Raw genomic sequence first — 22,178 nt, forward strand, 5'->3', positions numbered from 1 at the left:
CCCGGGCCACCTGCGCTGTGAGGCAGCAACACTACCGCTGCGCCACCGTGCTGCCCAAATTGTGACAGGAATTTTCAGGGGTCAAATAACTCAACTCTCTGATCGCAATGGAATTGTGAATGGAATTATTCTCAGAGGTCCCTCGTCCTACCCGTGAAACAGAGCAACTGAGGATTGCAGGAAAGCTCATTTGTTTCATTTCATTCAGTCAATAAGATCGCCAGATACAGTCTACTATACACCATAAATTTAATTTTTAAAACAAAGATATTCTCCCTCGTTAACCCTCCTTTCTTAATTGCCAATAATGATTATATAGATTATCGTGAAATCTCAAATTAAATAATTATGGAGATCGGATACCACCCTGAAGCATTGCTAATATTATATAAAAAATAAAATGGGCAAGAAGGTGACTTAGAGGTTATAATCTAATTTCAGGGTTTCAAGATCTATGATTGAATTATGCAAGGTCTCAGTGATACTAAGCCTATTAAATCATCTTCTGTTGCTGTTAGTATAAATGGGAAGTTGTCAGAAAGCTTGTTAATTGATTTTTGTTGGCCATGTTACTTTTATTTTTTATTAGGACTGAAATATGCAAGCAGTTATTGATGACTGTGGTGTTGTGGAGATTAGGTCTATGTTGCAGACGGATGGAGCCACTGTCAGTCTGTATCAGGCTTATGTGATGAGAAGGAGCACAACATGAGCTAGAGGGCAGGCATTCTGAGGAGGTTGTCCTATGACGATGTGCGTAGAGTACACAATTACGTATTATGTTGTTGAATGAACGAACAGAGATCCATTTATCCGTATACCTCAATGCCACAAGAGAATTATAGAGGTGAAGGAATTTAATTTAGTTTAGTTTAGAGATACAGCGCGGAAACAGGCCCTTCAGCCCACCAAGTCCGCGCCGACCAGCGATCCCTGCACATTAACACTACCCTACACACACTAGGGATAGTTTTACATTTTATTCCAAGCCAATTAAGCTACACACCTGTACGTCTTTGGAGTGTGGGAGGAATCCGAGATCTCCGAGAAAACCCACGCAGGTCACGGGGAGAACGTACAAACTCCGTACAGACAGCACCCGCAGCCGGGATCGAACCCGGGTCTTTGGCGCTGAAAGGCAGCAACTCCTCCGCTGCACCACCGTGCCACACAAAGTATTACCAAAGAGTTCTTGGTAAGAGGGCACTGCATCCCCAAGAACGGATTTAAACAGGTCAAATAGAACTTTAATTTCATTATTTTGAGGCGAGAGAGAGAGGTCACGGTGATTTGTGAATGTGTGCTGGTATAATACCGAATTTTGCAAGTGTAAATATTAAATAACCAAGAGGCATTAAAAGATTACGCTGGGATTCAGAAGATTAAGGGGGGATCTTATAGAAACTTACAAAATTCTTAAGGGGTTGGACAGGCTAGATGCAGGAATATTATTCCCGATGTTGGGGAAGTCCAGAACTAGGGGTCGCAGTTTAAGGATAAGTGGGAAGTCTTTTAGGACCGAGATGAGAAAATCAATTTTTACACAGAGAGTGGTGAATCTGTGGAATTCTCTGCCACAGAAGGTAGTTGAGGCCAGTTCATTGGCTATATTCAAGAGGGAGTTAGATGTGGCCCTTGTGGCTAAAGGGATCAGGGGGTATGGAGAGAAGGCAGGGATGGGATACTGAGTTGGATGATCAGCCATGATCATATCGAATGGCGGTGCAGGCTCGAAGGGCTGAATGGCCTACTCCTGCACCTATTTTCTATGTTTCTATGTTTCTATTAGACACAAGGAACTGCAGATAATGGTGTGCACAAAAAGAAACAAAATGCTGGAGTAACTCAGCAGATCAGGCAGCATGGAGGACATGGATAGGCGACGTTTCAATGGTTCATTGCCGTCTTTATTGTCACATGTGTGAAGTGCAAATGCACAGGGAAATTATTTTCTTACAAACAGTCCAGCAGAGTATTGCCATGTCGTCCCTAACTCGCAATAGTATTGAAATAGTCATGCAAGATGCGCCAGGTTTTCTGGTTACAAGAACCAGTCTGAAGAAGGATCCCGACCCAAACGTCACCTGTCCATGTTCTCCAGAGATGCTGCCTGACCTGCAGGGTTACTCCAGCACTTTGTGTCCTTTATTCGTGAACCAGCATCTGCAGTTCCTTGCGTCTACATAGAGAGAAACTATGCTTATTGGCAAAACTTCTAAGGGTGGTGGGCATTGGAATCTAACTTTTGAAGAGAGATGCCAAGATATATTTCTACACGATGAATAAAATTTGGACCTGTTTTCCATTTCCAGAAGATGTTAATTAATTGTACATTTTAAATCTGCGAAGTACGGATTGTGTTAAACTATTAAGAGATATGGAACAAAGATAGGTATGTAGAATTGGGTCATATATTAGTCCTGTTCTTGTTGATGGTTGAACAGGGAAATAACCCATTCGCATTACTAGCTACAGGCCCTGAGTAGCAGTAAATCCTATTCATTAAGTAAACCTGATAAACTATTGATGATGAGAAAATCATTTTTTTACACAGAGAGTGGTGAATCTGTGGAATTCTCTGCCACAGAAGGTAGTTGAGGCCAGTTCATTGGCTATATTTAAGAGGGAGTTAGATGTGGCCCTTGTGGCTAAAGGGATCAGGGGGTATGGAGAGAAGGCAGGGATGGGATACTGAGTTGGGTGATCAGCCATGATCATATCGAATGGCGGTGCAGGCTCAAAGGGCCGAATGGCCTACTCCTGCACCTATTTTCTATGTTTCTATGTTTCTATTTCTTCACACTTAAAAATGTTGATGGAATATTTCTGACTTGGATAAAATTAAGAGTGTGATTCCAATTGATCTCTTGGTAGGCATATAACATATCATAAAACACTTTTAATTTAAATTCTACGGCATCTAAACTTAAATGAAAAGCCTTCAGGCTTAACAAGTAGTAAGAACACAAAGTCATAAACGGAACCATGCCACAATACATAAAATCTCAAATGGCATTTCAGAGGAGGGGATTATTGACTCGAAGTGTTGTGCAGTCAACTGGTTTTAATGCCTGCGTGGCAATTTCGAAGGGTGAATAAAAAAGGTTGGTTTATACGAAGGCCAAGATATTTGGGGAGTTATTGGGAGCTCTGCAGCATCCGCTGGTCAACAACCAGTTCCCCACAAAATCCCACGATGTTTTGTGGAAAAGTAATGAGTAGTCCCTTTTAGAACCGCAGTCAGCTGTTCACAGCGCCACGGTGGTGCAGCGGTAGAGTTGCTGCCTTTCCGGCGCCAGGGACCCGGGTTCGATACCGATTAAGGGGGCTGTCTGTACGCAGTTTGTACGTTCTCCCCGTGACAAGGGCGGGTTTTCTCCAGGACCTCCAGTTTACTCCCACACTCCAAAGACATACAAGTTTGTTGGTTAATTGGCTTGGTAAAATTGTAAATTGTCCCTAGTGTGTGTAGGATGGAGTTAATGTGCAGGGTTCGCTGGTCGGCGAGAGTCGGTGGGCGCAAGGGCCTGTTTCCATGCTGTATCTCTAAACTAAACTAAAAACGAAACGAAAAAAGTCCATAGGTGGCATAGGATGGTTGGCACAGAGGCTAACATGTTGATCTGTAAAATTGAGCTGGTATAGTTTTTTTAAAGTTTGGAGACGCAGCGTGGAATCAGGCTCTTCGGCCCAGAGAGTCCACGCTGACCATCGATCTCTCATTCACACGAGTTCTTCATTATTCCACTTTCTCATCTGCTCCCTACACACTAGGGGCAATTTACAGAGGACAATTAACTTACAAACCTGCACGTCTTTGAGATGTGCGGGCAAACCGGAGCAACTGGTGGAAACCCACACGGTCACAGGGAAAACATGCAAACTCCACACAGAGAGCACCCGATGTCAGGATCGAACACGGCTCTCTGGCGTTGTAAGGCAGCAGCTCTACCACCATGCCACCGGGTGGTTACATAGTCAATAGTAACGTTTAAATGGTTTTTAGACAGGCACGTGGATATACGGGGAATGTCGGGGACATGGATCAGGTGCCAGCAGATGAGATTTGTTCAACCTGGCATCTTTTTTGGCACAGACATTGTGGGCTGAAGGGCCTGTTCCTGTGCTGTACTGTTCTATGTTCTGTGTTGCGTTAAGACTAAAGAGGACAGCGCTATTTGTGAATGTGGTCTGGTATGGTACAGGCTGCAGAATTTTGAAGTTTAAGGTTGGTGCTGGAGTGGAGACTGGCTTGGAGTGCACTGAATACTCTGCGGGGGGAGAGAAATATGAATTTGGCTGTCATCAGATACAATATGGAAGCAGATAATGTTATGGAAGTTGAATTGAGGTAGTTATTGACTTAAATGATATGGAAAAGAGAGGATTATACTTCAATAAAGAGGTTAGTCTCACTGACTGACTTACATTCTATAGCTGCTCTGAACCAGCCCTGCTGAGTGCCCCCCCCCTCTTGAACTGTCTCCCTTGGATGGTCACATTGACCTGGCACAGTCCTATTTACACTTTATACTGTTGTACTGGGTTTTTTTTAACCTTGTTTCTCTGGGTGTCTAAATTTTTAGTTAATTAAGTTATTACTTCGGATGGAAGCTGCATACCAAAATATCGTCTATACCTCTGTGCAATGGCAATAAAATATATTATTATTATTATTATTATTATTATTACTATTAGATTAATGGACCCAATCATGTTTCTATTTAAATCTTTGCTATCCTTGTATCAAATATTTCAGATGCTCCATAATTAGGACCGACAGGTAAATATATTTAGGAATTATGATTAATGATAAAAGTCTGTCTAATTTTGGAAAGAGTTCCATTTTGTCATTCTGGGTTCCACACTTGGTTCTCCCATGCTAACATCGAACGTGAGTAATGACAGATGTTATTCTGATCATTTTCTTACACCGGATAAGCTTTGGAGAAAGTTCAATCATAACAAGTGGTTTTAATGCATTTTAGACATACGAGTCTTTCGAGCAGCGTCCTCAACAAACAGGGATGAGATATCTTCGTCAACACCCGCGTCGTTCTTCGCAATGCAAGTGTAGGCTCCGGTGTCCTCATAGCGTACACTTTTAATGTGAATTTCACCGCCATTTGCTGCAGCCGGAACACAGAATAGAACAGAAAATGCACAAAACGATAATTCTGCATTGATGATCAGCATTTAGACATCACCATGGCATTGATGTAGCATTATTAATGTAGTAAAGCATCTCAAGATATTTCACAATAATAGTTATCATTAAACATCTGACAGCAAGCCACATAAAGAGTAACTAAGGCAGAGGAATTAAAGCTTTGACAAAACGTTTGGTTTTGAAGATTGTGTTAAGGGAGAAGGACGATGAAATGGAAGGTTCAAAGGGGCGGAGTTCCAAGTCTCAAGGGCCTGTCCCACGGGCATGCGACCTGCATGCGGCAAGCGCGACCTAAAGGGCCGGTCCCACCAGCATGCGCCTGCATGCGACAAGCGCGACTTAACGTGGTCGCTTGAGCCTACGGCCTCGCGGGGCCGGTCCCACTTCGATCGCCGGAGCCATATGGAGTTGTGCGGAGCTGGTCCCGACATCGCGCGGGGCTCCGAAAAACTGACCGTGTTTTAAAATTCCGCGCGGCAAAGGCCTGCCAGCCCGCAGCCGCCTCGACGTCGTGTCCCTCACTCGACCTCCGCGCGACTCCCACTTCTGGTTTGGTCGCGCTTGCCGCATGCGTGTACGGCTCAAGTGACCACGTTAGGTCGCGCTTGCCGCATGCAGGCCCTTTATACAGTTATAGTTTAGTTTACTGATACAGTGCGGAAACAAACCCTTCGGCCCACCAATTCTGCACCCGTTATACTACACACACTGGGAACAAATTACAATTTTTTACCAAAGCCGATTAACTTACGAAACCTGAAGTTCTTTGAAATGTGGGAGGAAACTGGAGCACCCGGAGAAAACCCACATGGTCAAGGGGAGAATGTATAAACACTGTACAGGCAAGCACCTGTAGTCAGCAGCGAACCTGGGCCTCTGGCACCATAAGGCAGCAACTCTACCGCTGTGCCACCGTGCCGCCCATTGATGGGCAATGAGTTGATGACATTTTTGACAAACATCTTTCTACATTGCCAAATTGCTAAAGCCACTGGTAGAAAGAAACCGAGCCAGGATTCGAGGCATGCTAGGTAAATAACAATATTAATTAATAATGTCAGCTCCCAATCTTGATGGAACTCATTAATCTACTGAAAAAAATGCCCTCAATTGGTATCAGGACTTTCTGTGCAGGGTATCATTCAGAAACAAAAATCAATACGCAGAGAAATTTAAATATGTTTAAAGATCATTATTCTATGTAGGTATTTTAAAATGGAACTCAATTTTAAGACTTGCCCTTAAACATAAAATCCATATATATTAACACTAAACATCGTAGCCAGATCTTGTAGCAAACTATTAATATACAGTAGTTCATTGAACATTTCCGCCTTAGAAATTGATAATGTAGAAATTCATGTGGTCGGGTCTGTTTATTGTCAGTACAAATCAATTTCCTTGTCATACAATGGAACACTTGAACTTTAAACTGCCAAAATATTTAATTTCAATCAATGTTTTCAAGAGGGAATTAGATATAGCTCTTAAGACTAACGCAATCAAGGGATATGGGGAGAAGGCAGGAACGGGGTACTGATTTTGGATGATCAGCCATGATCACATTGAATAGAGATGCAGGCTCGAAAGGCCGAATGGCCTATTCCTGCACCTAATTTCTATGTTTCTATGTTTTGTAATCTAATTCTAACAACTTTAATATAGAAACATAGAAACATAGAAAATAGGTGCAGGAGTAGGCCATTTTGATCGCCCCGTTCAATGGATGGTTCGACTGCCCTGACCGTGGGAGAATAATGAGGGAAGAAGATTGCCTTCCATCACAGTGAGGAACGTGGGGAATCCGCTGTGGTGGATGTTTATGTTAACTTTGATGTAGTTGTGTGTCTTGTTGCTTTTGTTAGTATGGCTGTATGGTCATTCGCATAGCACTGTGCCTTAATTGGTACACGTGACATTAAAAGACCTTTGAAACTTTTGAAATCATGTGATCCAACTTGAAGCCTTTGGCTAATCATCCTGGAACACACGTTGTCAGTCCAAATGATCTGAATATTCATTCATGGCAAAACAGATTTACTATTCTATCACCAAACTGCTGCTGTTGGCAGCGTGCCAGTGCAGAAAGAATAAAGAATAGCTCTTACATTTGCCCATACAATCAGTTATTCAGCTTCAGAGTAGGGGAATCGAGGGCCAGAGAACATAGGTATGAGGTGACGGGGAAAAGATTTATATAAAAGATTAAATAGGAATCTGAGGGGTAACGTTTTACACAAAGGGTGTTGGGTGTATGGAACGAGCTGCTAGAGGAGGTAGTCGAGGTAAGGACTATCCCAACATTTAAGAAACAGGTACATGGATAGGACAGGTTTGGAGGGATATGGGCCAAACGCAGGCATGTGGGACTAGTGTAGATGGGACATGTTGGCCGATGTGCACAAGTTGGGTTGAAAGGGCCTATTTCCACGCTGTAACACTCTACGACTCTATGGATTAAGGGCCTGTCCCACGAGCATGTGACTCCATGCGGCAAGCGCGACCTAACGTGGTCGCTTGAGCCGTACGGCCTCGAGGGGCCGGTCCCACTTTGATCGCCAGAGCCGTATGGAGTTGTGCGGAGCTGGTCACGACATTGCGTGGGGCTCCAAAAAACTGACTGTGTTCAAAAATTCCGCGCGGCAACGGCCTGCCGGCCCACAGCCACCTCAACGCCGTACACACCGCCTCGACGGGCATACGCAGCGTCTCAACGCCGGACGCAGCGTCTTGACGCCGCTCGTCACGCGCGAACCTCCCGCGGACTTCGCTCGAACTTTACATCACTCACTCGACCTCCGGGCGGCCCCCGTTTCCAGTTTGGTCGCACTTGCCGCATGCAGGTCGCATGCTCATGGGACAGGCCCTTTATGAGAACGTCAGATTCTGAAATGCTTTACTATCTTTGGACGCTGCAAAGTGCTATATAAAAGCAAATTATCACTGTACACAAAATGCAGTTGGAATCAGATACTACCTCGGAGCGCAAGTTGGTTAGGCAATGTTGACGTGAGATCCAAACCATTTTTCAGCCAGGTAATCTTTGGGTTGGGAATCCCATCTGCGTGGCACCTCAAGCTCGTGGCCACACCCGGCTCTTGTGCCTGGCTCTCTGGGTACACTCTGATCACCGGTGGGACTAAAAACACAGGGGCGGGGGGGGAACAGAGATTTCTCCAGTGAGTATCAATTACAATTATTGATCATAAAAACAACTGAACTATAAAATAATCTGCGCTGAATCCAGAGAAGGTGACTGGTATGTTTGTGTTGCCTTGGAGTCTAACTTCAAGGTAAAGAACAAAGACAGTGCTTCACCTGGAGCTCCACTCGAGCACAAGAATAGACTGCAAGGGGCGGCCAGGATAAGATCCAGGCCCAATATACTACCTTCCCAATCATTAGGGGTTGAAATGGACAGCTGAGAATGGTGCACGTGGCCACTCTGGCCACGCTCTCATTTCACTCCTGCCATCACGACGAAGGTACAGGAGCCTGAAAACTCTAATGTCCAGGTTCAGGAGCAGCTTCTTCTCCACAGCCATCAGGCTACTTAACACTACAACCTCCAAATGAGTTCCAAACTATGGACTTGGGGGCATTGTGTTATGTGTGTGTGTTATTTGTGTATGTGTGTATATATACATATATATATATATATATATACACACATACACACACATACTTGTATATGTGTGTATATATATGCACATGTGTGTATACATATATGCATGTGTGTGTATATATAAACACCATATATATGCAAAAGTGTGTATATCTATATATATGTGTTAATGTATATGTATATATGTATGTGTACACACACACACACATACACACACACACACACACACTCACACACTACACACACACACACACACACACACACACACACACACACACAGTACACACACACACACACACACACACACACACACATATATATATACATACATACATACACAAACACACACACACATACACACACACACACACTGTACACACATATATAGACTGAATTTGTTGTTTATTATGGGTTTTACAGAGTACTATATTCACTATATTTACATATCTGTTGTTCTGCTGCAAGTAAGAAATTCAATGTTCCCTTTCGGGACAAATGACATAAAACGCTCTTGCCTCTTGATCTGAAACAAAATCAGTGTCAATAAAATGCAACAGGAAAAGGAAAGTTGCAGGAAGTAAAGTAATAGTTACTGAGTGGAAATAGTGAGTTGCCATGCAATACACCATCTGGAGAGTGTCTATGACTGTCAGGTATGATATTTACTAACCATTCACCTGCAGGATGTGGGTCTGGAAGAGGTCTTCATAGCCAAAGGCATGGCACGTGTAGTTGCCCATGTGGATTGTTGTCACTTTTGTAATGTAGAGGGAACCGTCATCACCAAAATCCTGCAAAAAAGAAATGGAGACACTTCCCGTGTTTTTCCAAAAGAAATGGCCCTGCAAATTGGCGGCACGGTGGCGCAGCGGTAGAGTTGCTGCTTTACAGCGCTGGAGACCCGAGTACGATCCCGACTACGGGTGCTTGTCTGTACAGAGTTTGTACGTTCTCCACGTGACTGTGTTTATTTATCCCTGAGATTTTCTGTTTCCTCCCACACTCCAAAGACGTACAGGTTTGCACGGTAATTGGCTTGGTATAAATGTAAAATGTCCCTAGTGAGTGTGGGATAGTGTTAGTGTGCGGGGATCGCTGGTCGGTCGGGCTCGGTGGGTCAAAGGGCCTGTTTCCGCGCTGTATCTCTAAACTAAACGATACTAAACTAAATCAATAGGAAATAAGCACAAAAGCAAAATTTACTTTCTATAAATTTCCCTTCTTGGCTGACGGGAGACCTGATAGAAATATGTTAAATGATGGTAGACCCTTTAGTGTGTTAATGTCAAAGATTAATTTCCTTGAACATCTATATAACTAAAAGTCTCATCTTGACCACTTCCTGTCTGCGCTGTATATTGATTTTAGTAAAAATGCTACCATATATCGCTATGATTTTTGGCCATCTTACTCACAGTCCTCCTTCGCTGAGGCAGCCCCGAGGATTTTTCCAATCGATGAAAAATAAAAAAGTTATGAGTGTTTAAAAAATCTTGAGATCAGCTGATTGGTCTTCTCGCATGTTAATCACCACGATTAAGGTAACGCCCCTTCGGGGGCGGGACTATAATACTCCAGATGCCATATAGGTTTATAGTGAACTCCAGTCACTCTGGAAGATCGTGAGGGAGAATCCACAACTGTGATTCTAAGCTGTGAATCAACTGAACTGTGAGTCTGCAATGTACTTGCAATAAACGATTTGTTAGCCCTTAATGACAATACAATGAGTTGTTTGGCAATTTAGTGGCCTGCACTCTGCTTAAAATGCTAGAAAATTGAATTTTGTGGCCTGCACTCTGCTAGAAGTGCTATGAAATTGAATTTGGTGGGCTGCACACTGCTTGAAATGCAATTTCAAGGATTAGCCGTGAGTGAACTGCCAGTCCACCAGCCCTGAGTGACTGAGCTGCCAGCCCACCAGGCCTGAGTGACTGAGCTGCCAGCCCACCAGGCCTGAGTGACTGAACTGCCAGCAGCCACGCTTCCGTCAGTCTGCCCCAGGGCAGCTGTGGCTACAGAAGTAGCTTACCACCACCGAGTGTGACTGAGGAGTGAATGAATAATGCGATGTAAAGCGCCTTGAGTATTAGAAAGGCGCTATATAAATCCCATCCATTATTATTATTATTATGTGCAGGCAGATACGACTTGGTTGATCATGTGCTGCAGGAACAAAATGGGCTGAAGGGCCTATTCCTGTGCTGTACTGTCCTGTGTTACAATTTTCAGTGCAAGTTAATTACAGTGATAGGTCATCAATAAAAGAAATGAAAGTCCCGAGGCAGAATTATTTAGTAAAAAGTAAAAGCAAGGAAATTGTATCGGGTAAAAAGGAGGAAGAGAAAGGAATAATGAGGGTTGAATTGTTCGAAACTCACTAGTGTCTGGGAGGAGTTTTAAGTTGAGAATTTGGGGAATATTTTGGAATAGGTGGCTGTGACGTGAACACGGATTTTGGCCACAACGTTCACATTCTATGCATCAATAATTACTGGGGCGGCACAGTGGTGCAGCCAATGGAGCTGTTGCCTCACAGCGGCAGAGACACGGGTTCGATCCTGGCCTCAGGTACTGTCAGTACGGAGTTTGCACATTCTCCCCGTGGCCTCTCTGAGTTTGCTCCGGGTGCTCCGGTTTCTTCCCACACATCCCAAAGAGGTGCAGATTTCTAGATTAATTAGAATTGCAAGATTTCCCCCCAGGGTGCAGTGGGATCACAAATGTGAATCAATGGTTGGCGCGGATTTGGTGGGCCGAAGAGCCTGTATCCATGCTGTATCGCTAAACTAAACTAAACTAACACATGCGGGCGTGCACTCACAGCTGAAAAATGTCTGCCTCAATATTCACTGTAATACCGTTTAAGAAGGAACTGCAGATGCTGGAAACTCGAAGGTAGACAAAAATGCTGGAGAAACTCGAAGGTAGACAAAAATGTTGGAGAAAATCAATGGGTGAGGCAGCATCTATGGAGCGAAGGAAATAGGCAACGTTTCGGGTCTGAAGAAGGGTTTCGGCCCGAAACGTTGCCTATTTCCTTTGCACCATAGATGCTGCCTCACCCGCTGAGTTTCTCCAGCATTTTTGTCTACCTTCACTATAATACTGTTTTGTTCTTTGAATTCAAGTAATTATATTCACGCTGTAATGTTTGTTTAATCTTTTGATGTTCCACGATAGTTTGGAGAAAAAAATATTCCACTGGTTTAGATTGAGGTAAATGTGTCCTGCAAATGTATATTTTTAGTTTAGAGATACAGTGCGGAAACAGGCCCTTCTGCCCACCGAGTCTGCACCGACCAGCTAACCCCGCACATTAACACTGCCCTCCACGCCTTAGGGACAATTTACACTTATACCAAGCCAATTAACCTACAAACCTGTACGTCTTTGTGGTGTGGGAGGAAACCGGAGCTCCTGGAGAAAACCCATGCAGTTCACGGGGAAAACGTACTAACTCTGTACAGAGGGCACCCGTAGTCAGGATCAAACCCGGGTCCCTGGCGTAGTAAGGCAGCAACTCTACTGCTGGGTCACCGTGTCGTATTGGCTACGAAAATAGCATTCGTTCCACAGTACCTGCTTAGGGATATAAGAGCCGAACAAGCGAGACTTAATTACATGCCTCTGATCCCATTATTGGATCCTGATATATCCATGTATTGTAGAAACTAGAAATAAATAAATGAGATCTGGTTCTGAAACTCTTGTACAGCTTCAGGCTAAATAGATTAATATTCCTGAAAGTGTTGCAGTTATTTAAAAATAATTGCTCATTTGATATGACGTAGGCGTTGAAGACAAAAATGTGCTACCTAATGTGAAGAATAGACGCATTACTGAAGGGAATCAGGTAGTTTTGTTTGGTGTCGATAACAAGAGGCAGTGATTCACGTGTTTGTATTGTAGTCCACCTGGTACAATTAAATACAAATTACACTGGTTGCTTATCACACCTGATTTTTGTTTTAATTGACCCCTTTGGAAAATACTCTCAGGTACTCTCGATCAATATTTAAACTCTTGGCAAAGGTTTAAAAGCATTTGGGCGGCTCGGTGACATATGTAGCTGGTAGAGCTGTTGCCCCACAGGGAAAGAAGGTAGAGAAAAATGCTGGAGAAACTCAGCGGATCAGGCAGCATCTATGGAGCGAAGGAAATAGGCAACGTTTCGGGTCGAAACCCTTCTTCAGACTGATGTGAGGGTGGGGGGGGGGGGGGGGGGGGGGGGAGAAGAAAGGAAGAGGTGGAGCCAGTGGGCTGAGGGAGAGCTGAGAAGGGAAGGAGAAAGTAAGGACTACCTGAAATTAGAGAAGTCAATGTTCATACCGCTGGGGTGCAAACTGCCCAAGCGCAATATGAGTTGCTGCTCCTCCAATTTACGGTGGCCCTCACTCTGGCCGTGGAGGAGGCCCAGGACAGAAAGGTCGGATTCGGAATGGGAGGGGGAGTTGAAGTGCTGAGCCAACGGGAGATCAGGTTGGTGGCAACGTTTCGGGTTGACACCCTTCTTCAAACTGATATGAGGGTGGGGCGGGGGGGGGGGGGGACGGTAAGAAGAAAGGAAGAGGTGGAGCCAGTGGGCTGAGGGAGAGCTGAGAAGGGGAGGAGAATTACACAAATTCACAACTGTGTGAAAAAGTTTTTCCTCATCTCAGTTCTATATGACCTTCCCCTTATATTGTCTACTCCACAGGGAAAGAAGCCTGGATTTGACCTTGACCTTGATCTGTCTGTGTGGAGTTTGCACGTTCTCCCTGTGACCAGGTGAGTTTCCTCTGGGTGCTGCAGGTTCCTCCCACATCCCAAAGAAAAGTGGGTTTCTTATCTTAGGGTAGGATATCTTATAAAAACATATAAAATTATTAAAGGATCGGACGCGCTAGATGCAGGAGACATGTTCCCGATGTTGGGGGAGTCCAGAATCAGGGGCCACAGTTCAAGCATAAGGGGTAGGCCATTTAGAACTGAGATGAGGAAAAAGTTTTTCACGCAGAGTTGTAAATTTGTGGAATTCTCTGCCTCAGAAGGCAGTGGAGGCCAATTCACTGGATGCATTCAAAAGAGACAGATAGAGCTCTTAGGGCTGGAATCAAGGGATGGGAGAAGGCAGGAATGGGGTACTGATTGTGGATGATCAGCCATGGTCACATTGAATGGCGGTGCTAGCTCAAAGGGTCAACTGGCCTACTCCTGCACCTATTGTCTATGTGTCTATATATCTATGTAAAAGTAAACCCAACTAAACTAAACATTAGGGGTGGCACGGTGGTGCAGCGGTAGAGTTGCTGCCTTACAGAGCCAGAGACCCGGGTTCGATCCTGACTGCGGGTATTATCTGTACGGAGTTTGTATGTTCTCCCTGGTGCTCCGGTTTCCCTCCACACACCAAAGACATACAGGTTTGTAGGCCAATTTGCTTTAGTATCAGTGTAAATTGTCCCTAGTGTGTCGGATAGAGGTAGTGTATGGGGTGATCGCTGGTCAGCACGGACCCGGTGGGCCGAAAGGGCATGTTTCCGCACTGTATCTCTAACGTTTAAAGTCTAAACATACCATGAAATAATGCAAATGGCGTGTATGACAAATCACTTACATTGATATCTTCCAAGTCCAAGAAATTCAACGTGATTCCATTGTGTTTCCAGATGATAGGTGGTCTCAAGGTGCCCTGAACAGCACATGACATAACGGCACTCAGTCCGACGGTCACCGTGGTAACACTGACCTTCCTATCTTCTGGAAGGTTTAGCTGAATAACCTCTGGAAAGAACAACATTGAAATCTCAGCTCGTCAAACACCTCCAATAGTCTCAAAATTGTCTATATCCAAATCTAATGTACAAATTGGGCACATTGAACCATTTTAAACAAGCGATCAACCAGGTTAAAATTCTACTGCTCACATTTCCAGTAATGAAGACAAAGTAGTACTCACTTCAATAAGAAAATAGCAAAGGACAAATGCTTCTCCATTTGACTTTGTGAGACATTTGTGGACAGTTGCAAGTTTAAAGGGCCTGTCCCACATGCATGCGACTCCATGCAGCAAGCGCGACCTAAAGGGCCGGTCCCACCAGCATGCGCCTCCACGCGGCAAGCGCGACCTAACGTGGTCGCTTGAGCCGTACGGCTTCGCGGGGCCGGTCCCACTTCGATCGCCGGAGCCATATGGAGTTGTGCGGAGCTGGTCCCGACATCGCGCGGGGCTCCGAAAAACTGACCGTGTTTAAAAATTCCGCGCGGCAACGGCCTGCCGGCCCGCAGCCACCTCGACGCCGTGTCACTCACTCGACCTCCCGCTTCTGGTTTGGTCGCGCTTGCTGCATGCCGTACGGCTCAAGCGACCACGTTAGGTCGCGCTTGCCGCATGTAGGCGCATGCTGGTGGGACCGGCCCTTTAGGTCGCGCTTGCCGCATGCAGGTCACATGCTTGTGGGACAGGTCCTTAATGAGCGGATATAGACAATAGACAATAGATAATAGACAATAGGTGCACGAGTAGGCCATATGGCCATTCGAGCCAGCACCGCCATTCACTGTAATCATGGCTGATCAACCACAATCAGTAACCTGTTCCTGCCCTCTCCCCATATCCCCTGACTCCACTATCTTTAAAAGCTCTATCTAACTCTCTCTTGAAAGCATCCAGAGAATTGGCCTCCACTGCCTTCTGAGGCAGAGAATTTCACAGATTTACAACCCTTTGTGTGACAAAGTTTTCCCTCATCTCTGTACTAAATGGCTTAGCCCTTATTCTTTAACTGTGGCCCCTGGTTCTGGACTCCCCCAACATCGGGAACATGTTTCCTGCCTCTAGCGTGTCCAAACACTTAATAATCTTATATGTTTCAATGAAATCCCCTCTCGTCCTATAAATTCCAGAGTATACAAGGCCAGCCGCTCCATTCTATCAACATATGATAGTCCCGCCATCCCGGTAATTAACCTCGTGAACCTACGTTGCACTCCCTCAATAGCAAGAATGTCCTTCCTCAAATCTGGAGACCAAAACTGCACACAATACTCCAGGTGTGGTCTCACTAGGGCCCTGTACAACTGCAGAAGGACCTACTCAACTCCTCTTGTTATGAAGGCCAACATGCCATTAGCTTTCTTCACTGCCTGCTGTACCCGCATGCTTACTTTCAGTGACTGATGAACAAGGACCTCCAGATCCCGTTGTACTTCCCCTTTTCCCAACTTGACACCATTCAGATAATAATCTGCCTTCCTGTTCTTGCCACCAAAGTGGATAACCTCCACATTTATCCACATTAAACTGCATCTGCCATGCATCTGCCCACTCATCCAACCTGTCCAAGTCACCATGCATCCTCATAGCATCCTCCTCACAGTTCACACTGCCACCCAACTTTGTGTCATCTGCAAATTTGCAAATGTTACTTTGAATCCCTTCATCTAAATCATTAATATATATTGTAAATAGCTCCGGTCCCAGCACCGAGCCTTGCGGTACCCCACTAGTCACTGCCTGCCATTCTGAAAGGGGCCCATTAATCCCTACTCTTTGTTTCCTGTCTGCCAACCAATTTTCTATCCATGTCAGTACCCTACCCCCAATACCATGTGCCCTAATGTTTCCCACTAATCTCCTATGTGGGACCTTATCAAATGCTTTCTATAAGTTCCTAAGTTATAGAGCAGAATAAGGCCATTTGGCACATCGAGTCTACTCCGCCATTCAATCATGGCTGATCTATCTTTCCCTCTCAACCCTATTCTGTCTTCTCACCATAACCCCTGACAACTGTACATTGTGGATGGCTTGATATAGATCCTGTATTGTCCGGTTTGCACGCAACTGTGTCTTGGTACACGTAACAATAAAGGAAACACAAACTCGAAAGTTATCAGGGTTTCTGAGGAATAAAAATGAGATTGACATGACATGGTTAAACATAGGGTTTGGGACTTGCCACTGCTCATCAATCCTAGAGCTTTGCGATGGATATGAGTTCTTGCTCTTCAAAGAATCGTTCCCTCAGACGGCCAAGGGCTGAACTCGTGCACAAAGGCAACGGTGAATGTAACAAATCAATGTCTGACTCTGCTGAGAGATGGCTCTGGAGATACGGGAAGCACTCCGGTCTTTTGGCAGAGCTTCATGGACAGGGGGAAGTGTTGTACTGCATGGGCAGGTTGATAAAAGACCATCGATCTGCATTTGTTCAACGAGAGACCCATTCTTTCACTTGCTTCAGTGAACAAATCAATCTTCTGCTTGCGAATGAAACATAAACCAAAAGAATAGTTAGATCTCAAGCCGGTTGTTGAGCAGCCAGGTTGTTGTCTCTGCGTCAATGATGACTTGAGGCTCGGTCTCCGAGCTGGCACGTTTGCTAGCACTGGAGGAGACTGATTGTACAGGGTCCAATATGCCTGGAGACCAGCCCATCTCTTGTGGGAGGCAGACAAAAATGCTGGAGAAACTCAGCGGGTGAGGCAGCATCTATGGATCGAAGGAATAGGTGGCGCTTCGGGTCTCGACTCTCTCTAACTTCTACTGGTGCATAGTGGAGAGCATGGTGACTGGTTGAATCGTGGCTTGGTTCGGAAACCTGAGCGCCCTGAAGCGGAAAAGACTACAAAAAGTAATAAACACTGCCCAGTTCATCATCGGCTCTGACCTTTCTTCCATCGAGGGGATCTATCGCAGTCGCTGCCTCAAAAAGGCTGGCAGCATCATCAAGGACCCACACCATCCTGGCCACACACTCATCTCCCTGCTACCTTCAGGGAGAAGGTACGGGAGTCTTGTCAAACGCAAATGTCACTGTATGTCATGTTGTCACTTGGCGGAGCACCAAGGCAAATTCCTTGTATGTGAATACTTGGCCAATAAACGTATTCAATTGATTCATTCATTCGGAAGACCCTGCTATTACAGAAACTATCTTCAGCCAATTCAATTCACTCATCAGGATATGAAGAATTATCGAAGAGGATCGGATGTATAGAGATTATAGTGCCAGGCATTATCCAAACCGTAACACTGAAGACCTCTGCTCCAGAACCAACTGCATCTTTAATCAAACTGTTCCAGCAGAGTTACATCTGGCGTCTACCTGATAGGGTGATAAGTCGCTCAGTATGTCCTGTTCTCATTAAGCACGAGAAGTCAATCTGTCTAATTACCTGTAAACCGGGGTGGGAGATTGCAACCATCATGTGGTCCACCCTGTTTCGACGAATGCAATCAACCTGGCATGCACAACCAGTAGATCAAACAGAACGTTGTCTTACAACTTTAAGCTGTGCACGCCATACGCAAGAAGAGATCTATAAACCTTCTACTCTCTATCAACAACAGTGATAGAAGTGGATGACAACAAGGCTCAGGAGTGGCACATATTTACCTATCAGGTGCATGAAGCAGGGTCCTGATCTGAAATGCCATCTGTCCAAGTTCTTCAGAGATGCTGCCTGACCCTCTAGGTTACTCCAGCACTTTGTGCCATTTTTAAACTTCCTATCAGTGCCCAGATTGGATTTTTCCAGGACCGTTCAGCTTTAGATCTCCTCACAAACTTGGCTCTGGCGTGGACCAACGAGCTGAACTCCAGAGGTGAAGTGACAGTGACTGTCCTTGAGATGAATACAGTTTTGTTTAGGGATACAGTGTGGAATCAGGTCCTTCGACCCACCGAGTCCGCATCGACCAGCGATCCTGCACACTTGCACTATCCTACACATTCGGGACAATTTCCTATTCTTTACCGCCGCCTAATTAGCCCACAAAGGTCAAAGGTCAAAGGTCAAAAACTTTATTTGCCATTTGTGCTTACACACATAGGAACTCTTGTGCGGTTGTTCAGAGAGTCAAGTCAAGTCAAATTAAAACACTCACACTCCAAACCTGCACGCCTTTGGAGTGTGGGAGGAAATGGGAGCACCTGGTGAAAACCCATGCAGGTCATGGGGAGAATGTACAACTCTCCCCATGAATTCTCTCCATTCAGACCCATAGTCAGGATCGTACCCGAGTCTCTGGCTCTGTAAAGGGCCTGTCCCACAAGCATGCGACTCCATGCGGCAAGCGCGACCTAACGTGGTCGCTTGAGCCGTATGGCCTCGCGGGGCCGGTCCCACTTCGATCGGCGGAGCCGTATGGAGTTGTGCGGAGCTGGTCCCGACATCGCGCGGGGCTCCGAAAAACTGACAGTGTTCAAAAATTCTGCACGGCAACGGCCTGCCGGCCCCCAGCCGCCTCGATGCCGTACGCACCGCCTTGACGGGCGTGCACAGCGTCTCGACGCCGGACGCAGCATCCTGACGCCGTACGTCACGCGCGAACTTCCCGTGGACTTCGATCGAACTTCACTTCACTCACTCGACCTCCGCGCAGCCCCCGCTTCCGGTTTGGTTGCGCTTGCCGCATGCAGGTCGCATGCTCGTGGGACAGGGCCTTAAGGCAGCAACTCTACCGCTGCGCCACTGTGACCCTCGTCAAGACAACATTTGCAACCAGGCGCCTTGGTGAAATGACGATGGCGAGCATCAAGTGGGAACCACTCCAGTGGTTGAAGTCAGACATCAGACACAAGAAGATATAAATCTTCCCCAGGTGGTCATCATATTAGATTCCCAGGGCCATATCCTTGGCTCAACCAACTGCAACGACTACATCAATCATTCTCATTCCATCCCAGACCATCACGCAAACCAACCTCCCTTCCATTGACTCCATCTATACTTCACGCTGCCTCGGCAAGGCCACCAGCGTAATCAAGACTTCCTCTTCTCCCCTCTCCCATCGGACAAGAGGTGCAGTAGTGTGAAAACGCACACCTCCAGATTCAGGGACAGTTTCTTCCCAGCTGTTACCAGGCAACTGAACCATCCTATCACCAGCTAGAGCGATCCTGGCCGACCATCTACCTCATTGGAGATCCTCGGACTATCTATAATTGGAGTTTTCAGGACTTTACCTTGCACTAAATGTTGTTCCCTTTATCCTGTATCAGCACACTGTAGAGGGCTTGATTGTAATCATGTATAATCTATATGCTGACGACTGCACTTTGGTACACGTGACAATAAACTAAACTAAACAAATGTTTGTGGCTGATTGTACATTGTCCACCTCTGTCCAGAACTTATTAGCAAATAAAGAAGTCCGTTCTTACCCGCAGCAAGATCTAGGCAACATTCTGGCATGGGCTGATATATTGGAATGTAACATCAAGATGCAAGATTCGAGAGAGTTTATTGTCATGTGTTCCTGATAGGACAATGAAATTCTTGCTTTGCTTCAGCACACCAGAACATAGTAGGCATTTACTACAGAACAGATCAGTGTGTCCATATACCATTATATAAATATATACACACATGAATAAATAAACTGATAAAGTGCAAATAACAGATAATGGGTTATTAATGTTCAGAGTTTTGTCCGAGCCAAGTTTAATAGCCTGATGGCTGAGGGGAAGTAGCTATTCCTGAACCTGTTTGTTGCAGTCTTCAGGCTCCTGTACCTTCTACCTGAAGGTAGCGGGGAGATGAGTGTGTGGCCAGGATGGTGTGGGTCCTTGATGATACTGCCAGCCTTTTTGAGGCAGCGACTGCGATAGATCCTCTCGATGGAAGGGAGGTCAGAGCCGATGATGGACTGGGCAGTGTTTACTACTTTTTGTAGTCTTTTCCGCTCCAGGGCGCTCAAGTTGCCGAACCAAGCCACGATGCAACTGGTCAGCATGCTCTCTACTGTGCACCTGTAGAAGTTAGAGAGAGTCCTCCTTGACAAACCGACTCTCAGGAAGTAGAGGCGCTGATGTGCTTTCTTTATAATTGCATCAGTGTTTTCCATAACATTTGTATTATGGAAATAATAATCATCTCCCGCAAAAGAGAATCCAACCAGCTATTTTTCACATGAATAGACATTACATTCAACTCCCTCCCCATCAATAGTCTGGCTGTAAATGCCTGAAGCACCATACAAATATTATGGCTGCTAGCCAAGGTCAGAAGCTTTGTTGTCCTGAGATGGGTGACCCACCTTCTAATGTCTTTCTGCAACCTACAATGATTCAATGATACGTTGTCACAGATACTTGCGTACAGTGAAATGCTTTGTTTTTGCAGACAAGTTGGTAAGATCACACAGAAGACCTCACCTAGGCAAAACACAAGTGTCGCCATGTTTTGGCACCTACAAAGTTACAAGAGTTCACCGAACAGTCCTATCTTCTGCCAGCCGCACCAATTGGCAGCAGGCAGCCCCTCCCCCTCTGCCGGGTTCCCCTTTGTTCTCGGCGACCCCTGGCCAGGTAGCTCTCGGCGACCCCTGGCCAGGTAGCTCTCGGCGACCCCTGGCCAGGTAGCTCTCGGCGACCCCTGGCCAGGTAGCTCTCGCCGATGCGGGTCCCCTATGCTCTCGGCAGTGGCTCATGGGTCACCCCTCGTTCTGGGTGGTGCGGGCCCCAGTCAATGCCGATGGGTCTGGGCCGAGTTCTGAGCCCACGTTGGGCGGGCCACGAGGCACGATTCAGGAGCCTTGGTGAAATACTCTGCACTTGAGTCGTTGAGCTCAACGCCGACACTTCCCCGTAAGCCCGGCACCGTCCGCAACAAAGCCAGCTGCTGAACTGGCACCTCATCAACAACCTTGCACATTCATGCCATCCATCATGGCTGCACAGTGGCTGCGGGATATAGCATCTAGAAAATGCACGGAGGTTATTTGTCCAAGCTACGAGGACAGCACTTCACAAAACCAGGACATCCATCACCGTGGATAAGACAGCAGGCAAATGACAACATCAGCACCTGCAGGTTCCAGGACAAGTACATCCATTCCCCAACTCACGTAAGTGTAACGATCCACGACCCTTACGTAAGTCACATTTTATGCAAGTCGGAATCGTCAACTCTGTGTAAGAAGGAACTGTAGATGCTGGTTCAAACCGAAGATATAAACAACAAGCCGAAGGGGGGTAACTCAGCGGGTCAGGCAGCATCTCTGGAGAGAAGGAATGGGTGACGTTTCGGGTCAAGACCTTTCTTCAGACGTCTGAAGAAGGATCTCGACCCAAAACGTCACCCATTCCTTCTCATCAACTCTGTGTCTATTTCCATCCCCTGCCCGAAATAACTCACAGAGAATATTGATTCAAGCAGCATGTTGATACTACTGGGTTAAAGCTCATCATCTCAGCAGCGTTAAGTTGCAGTAGCAAACAACTCAAGCCCTTGCCATTGCATGTGTGGAGGAAATATACATCCCTATCCTCCACAGATGCTGCCTGTCCCGCTGAGTTCCTCCAGCACTTTGTGTTTTGCTCAAGCTACTTGTAGACTTGCAACTTGAGTTCCATCTTGCCATTTGGGCACTTTCTTTTTCAGACAATAGAA

At 45.8% G+C, this 22,178-nt stretch overlaps 1 protein-coding gene across 1 annotated transcript in view; it reads right to left on the reverse strand.

Annotated features, from left to right (window-relative positions):
* LOC116978762 (follistatin-related protein 5-like) overlaps window positions 1–22,178 on the reverse strand; it is a 193,667-nt gene that overhangs the window by 24,767 nt on the left and 146,722 nt on the right. The window contains exons 4-7 of the mRNA XM_033030066.1: window positions 14,395–14,561; window positions 9,466–9,586; window positions 8,148–8,309; window positions 4,995–5,129 (exon numbers count right to left, since the gene is read on the reverse strand). Coding sequence (XP_032885957.1) covers window positions 4,995–5,129; window positions 8,148–8,309; window positions 9,466–9,586; window positions 14,395–14,561 — 585 coding nt within the window. The remainder of the gene's footprint in view (window positions 1–4,994; window positions 5,130–8,147; window positions 8,310–9,465; window positions 9,587–14,394; window positions 14,562–22,178) is intronic.

The sequence above is a fragment of the Amblyraja radiata genome, chromosome 11 (genome assembly GCF_010909765.2).
Source record: "Amblyraja radiata isolate CabotCenter1 chromosome 11, sAmbRad1.1.pri, whole genome shotgun sequence".
In the NCBI taxonomy this organism is placed as follows: domain Eukaryota; kingdom Metazoa; phylum Chordata; class Chondrichthyes; order Rajiformes; family Rajidae; genus Amblyraja; species Amblyraja radiata.